This window comes from Pygocentrus nattereri, chromosome 26 (assembly GCF_015220715.1).
Source record: "Pygocentrus nattereri isolate fPygNat1 chromosome 26, fPygNat1.pri, whole genome shotgun sequence".
Taxonomy (NCBI): Eukaryota; Metazoa; Chordata; class Actinopteri; order Characiformes; family Serrasalmidae; genus Pygocentrus; species Pygocentrus nattereri.
Genome location: NC_051236.1, coordinates 7,782,501 through 7,797,486, shown reverse-complemented (window position 1 = coordinate 7,797,486; position 14,986 = coordinate 7,782,501). Strand labels below are relative to the sequence as shown.

The window sequence follows — 14,986 nt, the reverse complement described above, 5'->3', positions numbered from 1 at the left end:
GCTGTTTGTGATTCAGACCTAATCACTCTAGATCAGTACTTGACCTCACTAATGCTCTTGTGCCAGAATGGAAAACACCTGCAGCCATGTTCCAGCATCTAGTGCAGTGCCTTCCTCGGAGAATAGAAGCTGTTACTACAGCAAACTGGGGCTGATTAGTAGGCGATGCGTTCAGATTCATAAATGAAATGTGAAAATTTGTAAAATGAAATATATTTTAAAAAAGACACAATGCTGATACATTCTTAAAAATAATGATTGCAAAAAGAAGTGTAGCAATATAGAGTGAATGTTACAGCATAGACAGTGGAGCCCAAAAGCCTGAGCCATTGAAAATCTGGTATTTTTACATTCAAACCTGGAAATAAACAGCAGCAAAGTTTTACGATCTTGAAAAAAGTTCAGACAGTTAAAATGAAGAAGCATTCAAAATACTGCACTATTTCTAAGTCAGTATTTTTATTTGAAGCAATTTTGTGATTTTGACCAAGACTTTCCTTCCGTTAAAGCACGTTCAGATGACTCAGGCAGATTTGATCTATTGATCAAACTTATGAAGTCCATGCCAGTTCAAGTGCACATTGTCATTAAAGGCAAAGGGGAAGATACTAAGTACTAAGAAATTCCAAAATTCATGTAAACATTCAAAGATTCTGCTTTTTATTCAAATTGTTTTGTTGATAATGTTATTTGTAATGAAAAAGTTACAGTTTAGCACCTAAATTAGAAAGGAATGCAAAATAGAAGCATTTTCACCAGTGGTCTTTTTGCATTCACTGGTTTTGTGATGTCACATAAACCAATTCATTTACTTTCTGACTTTTTGGTTTTGGTTTCCAGAGCCTTCAACTATGAGTTTCGGCCGTCTGTAATCTGTAAGCACCTGCCCTGGGTAGACGACGGCAACAACGCAGAAGTGAAGAGAAACGTGAACTGTGATCTGTATGAGATGAAGAGTAAGATCTGTTGCCTAGTTGAATGCTGGTGATGCACAATATGTTTACATGTTTAGAATCCCTGTGCAAAAGTTTGAAATAAATGTTTTTAATAGTACAAAACCAATTTGGTTAAAGATAACTTTACAGAATGATTCTAATTGTATTAATTACTATTGCAAAGCTTTATAATGCCTACAAGTCAAAGTTATTATAGAAATATGATCAATAATGCCTTTTACTTGACAACTTGAGACAGATAAGTTATTATAACACTATTATGCATAGACAAGTGTATGATTTCTCCTCAGTAGCTTCTTCTTGTGCTCCAAATACTTGAAATGTTCAATATAACATCTAACATACATTCTGATGTCTAATTTATTATATTTAAATCTGTATATAATAATGTATGTAAAATAATGAAAATGAGTACTGTATGTCAGTGTAACTTGTGTCCTTGACATTTTCTCTATTGTCCAGTCTATGTTAGGAAATGCATTGTGGGTAAAGGAGAGGACTATCGTGGGAAGGTGTCTAAGACCCAGAGTGGGCGAACGTGTCAGCAGTGGTGGTCAAAGTTTCCTCATGACCACAGGTAGGAAAACAGCGCTAACATCATGTTTGAAGTCAACATGTATGGGAAATTATCAGGCATTGTCCTTCCACCCCGAGACATATTTGGGCTGAGCAGGCAGATCAAAACCTCTTCAAACATCTTCAAAATAGTGACTTTACAGGAGAAGGAAAAAACATACTTTTCTTTTAATGTAAGTCAAGGGAACCAGACATTGTTCCAAGTGATTTTGGGCCGATTCTTTTGATCCATTCATCATGAAATTTAAACACAATGTAAAGGGCAACAGGCATTTTCAAATTATGTCAAAAAATGAAAAATGACAAAAATGGAGATTAAGCTGCAAAAACAGCCCATTTTCCATTCACTGTTTTTGTGATGTCACAGTGTTGTCCTGCACATTCACATTGATAGTACAGTGGGGCAAAAAAGTATTTAGTCAGCCACTGATTGTGCAAGTTCTTCTACTTAGAAAGATGAGAGGGGTCTGTAATTTTCATCATAGGTACACTTCAACTATGAGAGACAATATGAGAAAAAAAATCCAGGAAATCACATTGTAGGACTTTTAAAGAATTTATTTGTAAATTATGGTGGAAAATAAGTATTTGGTCAATAACAAAAGTTCAACTCGATACTCTGTAACATAATCTTTGTTGGCAATGACAGAAGTCAAATGTTTCCTGCAAGTCTTCACCAGGTTTGCACACTGTAGCTGGTATTTTGGCCCAATCCTCCATGCAGATCTCCTCTAGAGCAGTGATGTTTTGGGGCTGTCGCTGGGCAACACGGACTTTCAATTCCCTCCACAAATTTTCTGTGGGGTTGAAGTCTGGAGACTGGCTAGGCCACTCCAGGACCTTAATGCTTTTTACGGAGCCACTCCTTCACTGCCCGAGCGGTGTGTTTGGGATCATTGTCATGCTGGAAGACCCAGCCACGTTCCATCTTCAATGCTCTCACTAATAGAAGGAGGTTTTGGATTAAAATCTCACGATACATGGCCCTGTTCATTCTTCACTTAACACGGATCAGTTGTCCTGTCCCCTTTGCAGAAAAACAGCTCCAAAGCCTGATGTTTCCACCTCCATGCTTCACAGTAGGTAAGGTGTTCTTGGGATGCAACTCAGCATTCTTCTTCCTCCAAACATGACGAGTTGAGTTTTTACCAAAAAGTTCTATTTTGATTTCATCTGACCACATGATATTCTCCCAGTCCTCTTCTGGATCATCCATATGGCAAACTTCAGACGGGCCTGGACATGTACTGGCTTAAGCAGGGGGACACGCCTGGCACTGCAGGATTTGAGTCCCTCTCGGCGTAGTGTGTTACTGAGTTAGCCTTTGTTACTTGGTCCCAGATCTCTCCAGGTCATTCATCAGGTCCATCTGTGTAGTTCTGTGATTTTTGCTCACCGTTCTCATGATCATTTTGACCCCATGGGATGAGCTCTTGCGTGGGGCCCCAGATCGATAATCAATGGTCTTGTATGTCTTCCATTTTCTTACAATTGCTTCCACAGTTGATTTATTCACACCAACCTGCTTGCCTATTGTAGAGTCACTCTTCCCAGCTTGGTGCAGGTCTTCCTGGTGTCCTTCGACAGCTCTTTGGTCTTGGACATGGTTGAGTTTGGAGTCTGACAGTTTGAGGCTGTGGACAGGTGTCTTTTATACAGATAATGAGGTCAAACAGGTGCCATTAATACAGGTAACGAGTGGAGGACAGAAGAGCTTCTTAAAGAAGAAGTTACCGGTCTGTGAGAGCCAGAAATCTTGCTTGTTTGTGGGTGACCAAATAATTAAAACTAAAAAAAAGAAAACTAAAGATAAACAGCATACGTGTTACTGTACATTTTATGTGGGAAGAGTAAAATAGTATCTCATCTGGTCACACTAGGGACACATTTTATTAAAAAATGTAAATCGATCTGGAAGTTAAACACATGTTAAAGCAAGGTATAAACAGGATATTAACTTCTAAGGCAGGGGTTGCAAGCCAAATGTTACAAAGAGCCATTTTGTGCTTTAGTCTAGAATAGACTAAAAATATAATATAAACAAAAACGCAGACTTACTTTGCTCTGCTTTAAGCTTTAGCTCAGCTATAGCTGCTTTTCTCACATGTCCGGAAGGAAACTTCTCCACAAAAGTAGTTTCTTGTATAATGTCTCCCAACACTCAACTTTTTACGAAGCTGAAATCAGTTTCTCATTCTTGGCTTCTTGTTTGAATTTTCCCGTTCCACCTTAAATGATGCCTGAGGCACCAGAATGTAACTGCTGCACTATTTCAGGTGGAAAGCCATAGAGCTGACTTCATCTTTGTGACTTTTTAGTGTTTGACAGTTTCTCGTTGCAGATTTAACATATCAGGAGTGCTTAGAATTGCAAATAAGTCTGTTAGTATCCAAATCGTTGATGTTCATCTTAAATCTTTCTCTTTGCCTTTTCGTTACCTACTAGCTAGGCGAGATTGTCATGTGCGTTGCTATGGTGACCATCAGGGTTGAAGGGTGAATTAGCTGTTATATATTGAAGCGAGCATTTATTGTTAAAACTGTGTTGAATGATGATCAGAGCTTTATTTTATTGCAAAGGAGGATTATTTTATTTTTACCTAATAATCTAGTTATGCTGTGGAGCTACAACAGGCCATTAAAAGAGCTGCTAAAGAGAGGTTAGGAAAGGGTCATGTATAGAAATATTGCGAATATTTTTGGTGCATAAATCCGCACAACTAAGCGAACCTCAGGGAACCAAATGAAATAGTAGTAAAGTGAAGAATATGAGCCCTAGGGACAAAGAAGGTTAAAAAGGTCAGTTCAATGGAAAGATTATTTTCTAATCATTATCATTATAACCTGTTTACTAATGAGAAACTGAAAGATGAGTCATTTCATTTTGGAAACAGGTGGACTCCTTCCCCTACTAACGGCCTGGAGTTGAACTACTGTCGTAACCCAGATGGGGACCGCATAGGGCCATGGTGCTACACTACAGACCCAGAGCGCAGATATGAGAGCTGTAACATCCCCCACTGCAAAGATGGTACAGCCCAGACCTCACTTTCATGAGATTTACTAAGACAAATAAAAAGGAATGAGTGCAAAATACAGTGAGTGCTGTGTGTGGTTATATGTGTTTCTGTCTGTAAGAGGTGTGTATCACCTGTAATGGAGAGGACTACAGGGGTCAGGTTGACCATACTGTGAGTGGACAAGAGTGCCAGAGGTGGGACCAGCAGTATCCCCATCAGCACATCTATCAACCAGAGAAGTACAGAGCAATGCTCACTTCACCCTTCACACTGTACTTGACAGTCAATAGACATGTTTTGTTGATTTATGAAATATGGCATTTTTCTTTCATACACAGTTTCTATCAATTTGTTTACAACCTTGAAAATAAGTCATACATAAAATATAAACACACATGTAACTTTTGTACAGGCCATATTTTCCCCAATGTGTTCATTTCCGGATTTAACATCTTGGAAAAAATCATACATAAAATATACAGTGTGCCATAACTTTTGCACAGGTCATGTTTTCCCCAATATGTTCATTTCAGGAAATAAACAGTAGTGTACACAGCTGTGTGTTCTCTGTAGAGGATGTGTTAACTTATATAGACTTGTTAAATCAACAAAACATCATTTGACCAGTGTGCCCAAACTTTTGCATGTGACTGTAGACCTCAAGCAGTTTTATAGGCAAAGAAAAAACATTCTTAACAGGGGAACTTCAAAGCTATGCTTCCAAAATGTTTATTGGCTCATCCTGCATTTGTTGATTCCATTTAAAGCTGGTGTTTTTTATATGATGAAGGTTTTTTACGATGGCAACAATATGTCATGTACACTAAAAGAAAATTCCACCGATTTTTTACGTTTCTACATAATACAACCATTGAGATGTAAAAATTCGGAGTTGATGTGAAAAAGGTTCTTTGCAGAGAAACGTACCAACTCAGATTTCTTTACAGAGGTGCCGACAGAAACCAGGGGCTGTTATATAGCCGTTTATAGTCATTTATTACCCAAAACCACCGGTGAATCTATGTGTCTTCTAAATGTGCAAATGTAATGATGATGGTAAAATTGTGATCTCTCATCTTTGGATGTCTGGTTCCTATCACCACCACTGTTAACCATTCTGATTTACTCAAGAAATTTCACATTAAACCACTCTGAATGACTTTCTTTACATCATAATTATTTCATAAAGTGCAAATTTTGAAAAACCAGTGGAATTTCCCTTTAGCTGTTTAGCCTTTAAGCTTTTACCTATAGCTATGATCTGCACTTTAATGTAGCCATTTGATCTGTAGTCTTCAAACAGCACTCTGCTGCTCCAGCCACATCCACCATATCATAGTCAAGGGGTTATATATATGATGTTATTTATGATGGTCATCCTGCAGATACCCTGATAAGAGTCTGGATGATAATTATTGCCGGAATCCGGATGCCTCCCCTGTGCCCTGGTGTTACACCACCAACCCAGAGGTGGAGAGAGAGAACTGTGACATCCGCAAATGCGGTGAGTCTTTCAAGCCGGACATTGTCACTAAAGCAAAACCCATTTTGATGCTGTATAGAATGCTTTGTAAAAAGTTTGGTAACACTTTATTTGGATGGTCCACTGTAGATGCTTTGTAAATGCTCAGTCTGTCTTTAAGTAACATTCAACTAAAAAAAAAAACCTATAAGGTCAGTATGAAAGATTATTATTTATTAAATCTATCCCTGACCCTAAACCTAACCCTAATCTTAACCTCAAGGCAAAACCTACACCTACTCCTAACCCTAACCCTACTGTTGTTGATAATCAACTGAACATCACCAGAAAGTTTGTTAGTGGTTTAGGACCATCCAAATAAAGTGTGACCAAAAGGTTCTATATAGAACCATCTACGGCACATTCTCCAGTAATTTGAAGAACCTTTCACAATGCCAAGAACCTTTTTCTCGTGCACATGGTTCTTTGGGTGTTCATGGTTCTATATAGAACCATTTTCTTTACTAAATATATAACTACAGGCCTATAGTTTAATGTATTGCAGAGCATGATATGAAGTATTGGACAAAATATTGAACACACCTACATATAAGATTTCAACAATTTTGCCTTATAATGTAGTTTTCATCTCATTGTATAAAGTAAAATCTGGAAATTCGGTTTTCATCCCGTTAGAATTGTTTAATTTCAGTTTTTTTTTTTTTCATTTTTGCTGCCTTGCTTTTTTCTTCTTCCTCAGTGACTAAATTGCTGTATTTTATGCTCCCGCAGTTGGGCTGCTATATAATTCTCTTTATGTGCCCAATCCTCCCTACAGCAGGGGTTCCCAAGCGCCGCCTTCGATCCAGCTACACCACCAACTGTTTCCGGGGCCGGGGAGAGGATTACCGAGGCAAAGTAAACGAGACCACCTCAGGAATCCCCTGCCAGCGCTGGGATGCACAGAAGCCTCATGAGCACCCGTTCTACCCCCATATCTACGAGTGCAAGTGAGCTCTGGGCTGAGGGTGTGCACAGGCTGCAGTGTTGTGTGGGGAATTTCTGTTAGGTGCACATTTCTAAAGAAAGATACTTTACTTCCTAACGGCTTTCACAGGGCAGAGAGAGAGACCTTACTTTTATACCTTTTTTATACCTACGTCTTTTATACCTTTAATGCAGCAATGGCAGCAAAACACTGATTATTTGCTCAGATTGGCTTATCAGCTGGTTGTGGCAAAAAGGTAAATAACAGGCACATTTTCCAGTGAAGATGATGGATGGATGGATGGATGGATGGATGGATGGATGGATGGATGGATGGATGGATGGATGGATGGATTTTCCAGTGATTATTGGTACCAAGTCAGCCGCAGCTGCCACACTGCTGAGTACATGCGCAGTAGAAAACAAAAGAAGCTTTATGGATGCAAGGCCGCAAATCTGATATTTTTGTTAGATTTTCTAATTGACAATAAGTTGACACAGTGGTTCCCAGTCCTGGTCCAGGAGGAGCCCCTGTCCTGCACATTTGAGTGCTTGCCCTGCTCCCAAACACCTGACCCAACTAATCCGCTAATTAACAAGCCCTTCCTGAGTTGAAGTGGGTGTGTTTTGGCAGGAAAGTACACAAAAGTGTGCAGGGCAGCTGATCCTCCAGCACCAGGGTTGGGACCCACTGATTTAACTCTTCCTCTATAGGGAAAAATCTCTAAAAATTACTCTGCACAAATTTGATTTATTTGCTTACTTTTTTGCACAAACAAAATTTAATAGTTACAAAATTTGACCAAATTTTATGCATGCGACTATGTCACATATAAAAGATCTTTTTTTTTAGATTTTTTGTGCTCACACTGCTCTAACAATGCCAGATCTGAGTCACGTTAAGGCAAAAACTCTATTTTGAGTGGTCCATTTAGATGAAACGAACACTTTCAGTGACATGCCAATAGCATATGAGGGTTAGAATTAGGGCCAGGATGGAGGTTAGGTTTTGGGTATGTTTGGGTAAGATTATGTTTTGCTGAATGGAATTAACATAAACACAAAACATCTACTTAATGTAAGTAATGTATCAACAAAACATCTACAAGATATTTACTTCACTGTATTCAGATGCTGCACTACTGCTACTTCACTGATACATTGTTGATGTGTTGCTGATTATCTGTTAAGGGTTTATTAATCATCTAGAAAGGACCACTCCAAATAAAGTGTTACCATATTTTTGCCACCCTGTAATGTGAAAACAGTCTACAGAAGTCATAGTACAAGGAAAATAATGAAGGCAAAATGCAGAAATCTAAAGTCTGTGAACGCGTAGTTCCCTCAGTTAAGAGCTTTAATGTTCTATCCCGCTTGCTCTTGGTGTCCCTTTTGTCAGAGGGCTGGAGGAGAACTACTGCCGTAATCCAGACGGTTCAGAGGCTCCGTGGTGCTTCACATCAGTGCCTGACATGAGGACAGCTCTCTGCCTGCAGATCAAACGTTGTGCTGATGACATCGAGGCTGAAGGTATTGTATCATCTTAGTGCCCCCTGGTGGCTGAAAGTGGTCTAGAAGAAATAATTCAACATAACACCTGATGTACCTCATGGTGTGTAAAAGCTACTGGGCACCACAGTGCATGACTGTCCAGTAGTATATCTGTAAGTGGACCTGAGTTTCACTTATGATATTTGTGTTGGTTTATTTACCGAAAGCAATTAACTTTGGTTTTTGCAGCCTCAATATATGGACTGCATGGGTTGAGAGTAAACAGTATGTTTTGAGATTTTAACAATGTTTACATAAGACTGGTAAAGTTTGGTTTCCATTCAATTTAATTTCTCCTTTAATACTACTGGAAAGTCTTGTATGTGGATGTGTACACTGATCAGGCATAAGATTATGACCATCTTGTTTCTACGCTCATTGTCCATTTGATCAGTTCCACTTACTGTATAGCTGCACTTTGTAGTTCTACAGTTACAGACTGTAGTCCATCTGTTTCTCTGATACTTTGTTAGCCCCTTTTGCCCTGTTCTTCAGTGGTCAGGACCCCCGTGGAACCTCACAGAGCAGGTACTATTTGGGTGGTGGATCATCCTCAGCACTGTAGTAACACTGATGTGGTGGTGGTGTGTTAGTGTGTGTTGTGCTGGTATGAGTGGATCACACACAGCAATAGAACTACAAAATGTACCTATATAGTAAGTGGACTTGAACAATAGACAATGAGTGTAGAAACAAGGTCATAATGTTATGCCTGATGGGTTTGTACATTTTATATATATATATATATATATATATATATATATATATATATATATATATATATATATATATATAATAGTGATTTTATAACTGTTAGTGTGTTTGTTTAACCATTTTCAAGCCTCTCCTTGAGGAAGCCCAGTATTATATGTAGTTAAAAAGCAGCTCCTGGTTTGACCAATCAGTGCTCAGTAAATTGAGCTCATGATGTAATTGATGATATTAACGAGTCTCTGTGGCGGCTGTGAAGGTGTCAAGAAAAAATATGGACGCAAGAAATTCTTGTTACTTTTTATTGTGTTTATGTTTATTTGAATTGTGAATATGACTTTATTCTAATGTATATTGTGATAAGCTCACTGCTGAGGTCAATTGTTCAAAAATTTGCTTACAAATTTGCTTACAAAACGCACAGTACTGTGTGTATACACACACACACACACACACATAATTAAGTGATACTTTTTTTGATCCCACAACCGGGGAAATTCCACCTCCACATTTAACCCATCCATGAAGTGAAACAACACATACACACTAGTGAACACACACACTAGGGGGCAGTGAGCACACTTGCCTGGAGCGGTGGGCAGCCCTATCCACGGCGCCCGGGGAGCAGTTGGGGGTTAGGTGTCTTGCTCAAGGACACCTCAGTCATGGACTGTCGGCCCTGGGGATCGAACCGGCAACCTTCCGGTGGCAGGGCCAGATCTCTAACCTCCAGCCCACGACTGCCCCTATATATATATATATATATATATATATATATATATATATATATATATATATATATATATATATATATATATATATATATATATATATATATATATATATATATATATATATATATATATATTCAATTGCCACTTTATTAGTAGTACTTTATTACTAGTAAAACTCTTCATGGCACACTTTCAACAAGGTGTTGGAAACGTTCCTCAGAGATTTTGGTTGGTTATTTGCGTTCCTGTTGCCTTTCTATTATCTGGAACCAGTCTGCCCGTTCTCCTCTGACCTCTCACATCAACAAGGCATTTTCGTCCACACAACTGCCGCTCACTGGATATTGTCTCTTTTTCCGACCGTTCTCTGTAAACATAAATGTCTATTTTTGTTTGTTGATTTAAAAATAATTTAACACATCCTTGTTAATAATTTAAGTCTAAAATGTTTACATAATTGTGAATCTATATGTAAACATTTTACACTAAAATTAGCAGAAACAGTTTGTTCCCTGTGGAGGATTTGAAAGGGATGCCTAAACTTGTGCATATGACTGTGTGTATATCTTTCAATGTTTTATTTATTTATTTTTATTATGTTTAAATGTTTAATTTATTCATATATACATGTCTTTTGACCATCTAATAGTGTGTTTTTTTTTCTCTCTAGATTGCTATCATGAAAATGGCAAAAACTACCGAGGGGTTGTCCGTAAAACCCGAAAGGGCATCCTTTGCCAGAAATGGAGTGCGAACACACCACATCAGACTAAGTAAGACCAGCTACACAAAACCATCTGCATTAACAATAACCCTAATTAGCTTACTGAATACAGTATTCCTTGAAGAAGTGGAGGACTTTCTCAGAAAACAGTACTGAACTGTATCTTTCATGGTGTAACACTAGTCACAGGAGTGTAACCCTTAAGGTTACTTTAATTAGGGAACCTGATTCTGTTGCAGTAATTATTTTTTATGCAGCATTGACTCCATACACCCTGTCTTGAATCATTTTTTCCATTTAAAAAGTACATTTATGAAAAGGTATAAGTATAAGTAAGTAACATTTCCTTGGCAAAGTGAATGTAATGTACCTTTAAAGCTCATTTAAGGTGCATAGCTGCACCCTAAGGCCCCAGGCACTCCTTTGTGGGTACATTTACACTGTTTGCTCCTTGGCGGACAAAAATGTACCTGTACAGAGTCTTTTTTAAGGTTGTACTGAGGCCGTCTAAGACACTACCAGTTGCATAGCATTAATGTAGGAAGAGGAAACACACCAATGTTTCAGATCTCTGTTGTATGCAAAGGAGCGGTTTCTCAGAATGTCAGTCTATGAGAGAGAAAACAGATGAATGAGTGGGTACTAAACATAAATTACATGTGAAAATGGATGGATGGATGGATGAAAAAAGTCAAAGAAAAATAATTGAATAAGTGAGAGAGAGGAGAAAACCAAGCTGCTTCAGATCTGAAAACATCCACAGGTGTTTCTCTCCATCCTTCCACTGTGAGAAGACGATTCTATGGGTCTGAAAGGACGTGTAGATGTCATGTAGAAGCTCGCTGAGAAAAGGAGACGGACACATCAAACAAAGAAGCTGCTGCTGCAACAGTGCACTGACATCCCCAGAGTCCAGACCACAACATCACTAAATGTGTCTGGACTATATCAATTATGGGAAGCAGAACATGTAAAACCATGTTCTAAGATTGAACTTTGAAGGTGTAAAAAATATCTCTGCAGATTTCTTTAAAAAACTGAAAGTGAGTCACCTGAAAAGAATGGAAGCTGTAATAAAGGGTGGACACATTGAAAGTTTTGGTATTATACTTGATATTATTACTTAATGGTCATTTTGAATGAAAATTAAATAAATTAAGGGTGGTTTCTGACTTGCATACCTGAAACATACCTAATATCATCTAATACCCCCAAAAGCACGAAGTGACAGCTGTGATTCGATTCGGCATGGACTGGAGAAGTTTCTGGATGTAAACGACGTCAGTGCTCAGCCACTCTTGCATCCTAGAATTGCATAGTTTTGTCCCTGTGGAGTGTTCTTTCAGAAATTGGTTGTGAAGAACCTGTGTTGACTTCTTGGAGCAATTCTTGCCTGGAAGCAAAGCGATTTTTATTCACAAGTCGGTCCCTATCTATCTGTTTTGTTTTTCTGCCACAGTTCTGGTGAAAATTGCCTGAAGACTGGGATTTTCGACCTGTATGACCATATGCTTCAATACACTTGCAAATTTGTCTGCTTCCTTCACACTGTGGCCTTTGGCTGCCCAATCTCCTTTTTGCTAATCATAAACATCTGCTTTGAGACCCATTTTCATCACATCAAATGAGACATTTACTGCACTGTACCACCTCTTCTCAATCTATGAATCCCATCCCACATCCACAGGTATTTATAGTCTGATCATATTATTGCTGTCTTCAGCAGCTTGAAGTTCCTATCACCTTAAACACACAAGGTGACAAATTTTTTGTCTGGGGAACTGATATTGATAAACTTGTTAGCACACGTGCTCCATTGATTGTAGTGTGATGTTCTGAATGTGTTGAAATGTATTTAGGTCTACACTTATAAACACTCATTTAGAAAAGCTAGAGAATGCATCCACGCTGGGGGAGTACTTGGGATGAGGAGTGCTTGCAGCCTAACATCGAAGAAGCTGGACAGCTTTGCTTATCACTAATAAGACAGTAACACTTGCACTTTAGGCTCAAGGCCATCAAAATCCAAATCACTTGTTAATGTAGTGCATAATGTTGTAACGTCATGCACGTCTACACAGTTTGATGTTCAGTATGAAGTGTTGCTCTCCTTGAAACAGATTGAGTGGCTTATGCTACACTGCAGTTGATTGTGTCTTTTGCATGCATGCAGGATTAACCCAAAGACGCACCCAGAAGCAAACCTGACAGAGAACTACTGCAGAAACCCTGATGGAGATCTGCATGGCCCCTGGTGCTACACCACTGACCCCAAGACGGAGTTTGATTACTGTGCAATCAAGCAGTGTGGTAAAAAGAGTCCTCATACTCTGCTTTTTCTTTCTCTAACCTCATTTTTTTTACTGTGTTTGTCTTTTGCTAGCAGGGTCAGATATCTTTTTCACAGCCCCAGTAACCATGACTGCAAGAAATCACTGAGTAAATAAATTAATTAATAAAGGACACTGAATATCGTTGCTGTCCAAAAAAACCCAAAACATGTATTTTTATTTTATTGTCTTGTTGCCACTATTTGGGCATAAATGGACAAACACAATAGAAGTGCTCCACAATTGCTTGGAATAACATAAAGAATGTTTTCACCTCCTTCTGCTAAATTAATTTGAAGATGCATATTTTTTCTTAAAATTTATGAGCTTAATTTTATTCAGTAAGTAAGTAACTGTATGTCTGATCTTCTTTGTACAGCAGGGGAAAAAGTGCCGATCATGGAGCCACCAGGTAAGTCAGTAATCCTCTGTCATCTGTAAAAGTGGTCCTCACCCGGTTCCTCGAGTACCTCTGCTCTGCACGTTTTAGTGTTCTACTTACTTTAAACCAGTCCAGATAATTCAGATAATTAACAAGCCATTTCTGTTGAAGTGGGTGTATCCAAGCAGGTACACACTAAAATGAGCTGGAAATGTCTGGCCAGGGACAAAATTCGTAATCACTGCTGTAGTGTAGGAGTCAGTGGTGTAGTGTAGTAATCAGTGCTTTGTGTAGGATTCAATTCTGTAGTGTGGGAATCAGTGCTGCAGTGTAGGAATCAGTGCCGTATTGTAGCAGTCAGTGCTGTAGTGTAGGAATCAGTGCTGTAGTGTAGGAATCAGTGCCGTATTGTAGCAGTCAGTGCTGTAGTGTAGGAATCAGTGCTGTAGTGTAGGAGTCCGTGCTGTATTGTAGGAATCAGTGCTGTAGTGTAGGAATCAGTGCTGTAGTGTAGGAATCAGTGCCGTATTGTAGCAGTCAGTGCTGTAGTGTAGGAATCAGTGCTGTAGTGTAGGAGTCCGTGCTGTATTGTAGGAATCAGTGCTGTAGTGTAGGAATCAGTGCTGTATTGTAGGAATCAGTGCTGTAGTGTAGGAGTCAGTGCTGTAGTGTAGGAGTCAGTGCTGTAGTGTAGGAGTCCATGCTGTAGTGTAGGAATCAGTGCTGTAGTGTAGGAATCAGTGCTGTAGTGTAGGAGTCCGTGCTGTATTGTAGGAATCAGTGCTGTAGTGTAGGAATCAGTGCTGTATTGTAGGAATCAGTGCTGTAGTGTAGGAATCCGTGCTGTATTGTAGGAATCAGTGCTGTAGTGTAGGAATCAGTGCTGTATTGTAGGAATCAGTGCTGTAGTGTAGGAGTCAGTGCTGTAGTGTAGGAATCAGTGCTGTAGTGTAGGAGTCCGTACTGTATTGTAGGAATCAGTGCTGTAGTGTAGGAATCAGTGCTGTATTGTAGGAATCAGTGCTGTAGTGTAGGAGTCAGTGCTGTAGTGTAGGAGTCCATGCTGTAGTGTAGGAATCAGTGCTGTAGTGTAGGAATCAGTGCTGTAGTGTAGGAATCAGTGCTGTAGTGTAGGAGTCCATGCTGTAGTGTAGGAATCCATGCTGTAGTGTAGGAATCAGTGCTGTAGTGTAGGAGTCAGTGCTGTAGTGTAGGAGTCCATGCTGTAGTGTAGGAATCCATGCTGTAGTGTAGGAATCAGTGCTGTAGTGTAGGAGTCTGTGCTGTAGTGTAGGAATCAGTGCTGTAGTGTAGGAGTCCATGCTGTAGTGTAGGAATCCATGCTGTAGTGTAGGAATCAGTGCTGTAGTGTAGGAATCAGTGCTGTAGTGTAGGAGTCCATGCTGTAGTGTAGGAGTCCATGCTGTAGTGTAGGAATCCATGCTGTAGTGTAGGAATCCATGCTGTAGTGTAGGAATCAGTGCTGTAGTGTAGGAATCCATGCTGTAGTGTAGGAATCAGTGCTGTAGTGTAGGAATCAGTGCTGTAGTGTAG

At 39.3% G+C, this 14,986-nt stretch overlaps 1 protein-coding gene across 3 annotated transcripts in view; it reads left to right on the top strand.

The window, feature by feature from the left end:
- mst1 (macrophage stimulating 1) overlaps positions 1-14,986 on the top strand; it is a 31,144-nt gene that overhangs the window by 7,550 nt on the left and 8,608 nt on the right. For 2 of the 3 annotated variants that reach the window (XM_017708413.2, XM_017708415.2), the window contains exons 3-12: positions 841-956; positions 1,419-1,533; positions 4,426-4,562; positions 4,670-4,790; positions 5,937-6,055; positions 6,852-7,023; positions 8,400-8,530; positions 10,667-10,769; positions 12,894-13,030; positions 13,430-13,462. In XM_017708413.2, coding sequence (XP_017563902.1) covers positions 841-956; positions 1,419-1,533; positions 4,426-4,562; positions 4,670-4,790; positions 5,937-6,055; positions 6,852-7,023; positions 8,400-8,530; positions 10,667-10,769; positions 12,894-13,030; positions 13,430-13,462 — 1,184 coding nt within the window. The remainder of the gene's footprint in view (positions 1-840; positions 957-1,418; positions 1,534-4,425; positions 4,563-4,669; positions 4,791-5,936; positions 6,056-6,851; positions 7,024-8,399; positions 8,531-10,666; positions 10,770-12,893; positions 13,031-13,429; positions 13,463-14,986) is intronic. The other variant, XM_017708414.2, reaches the window with a different exon arrangement.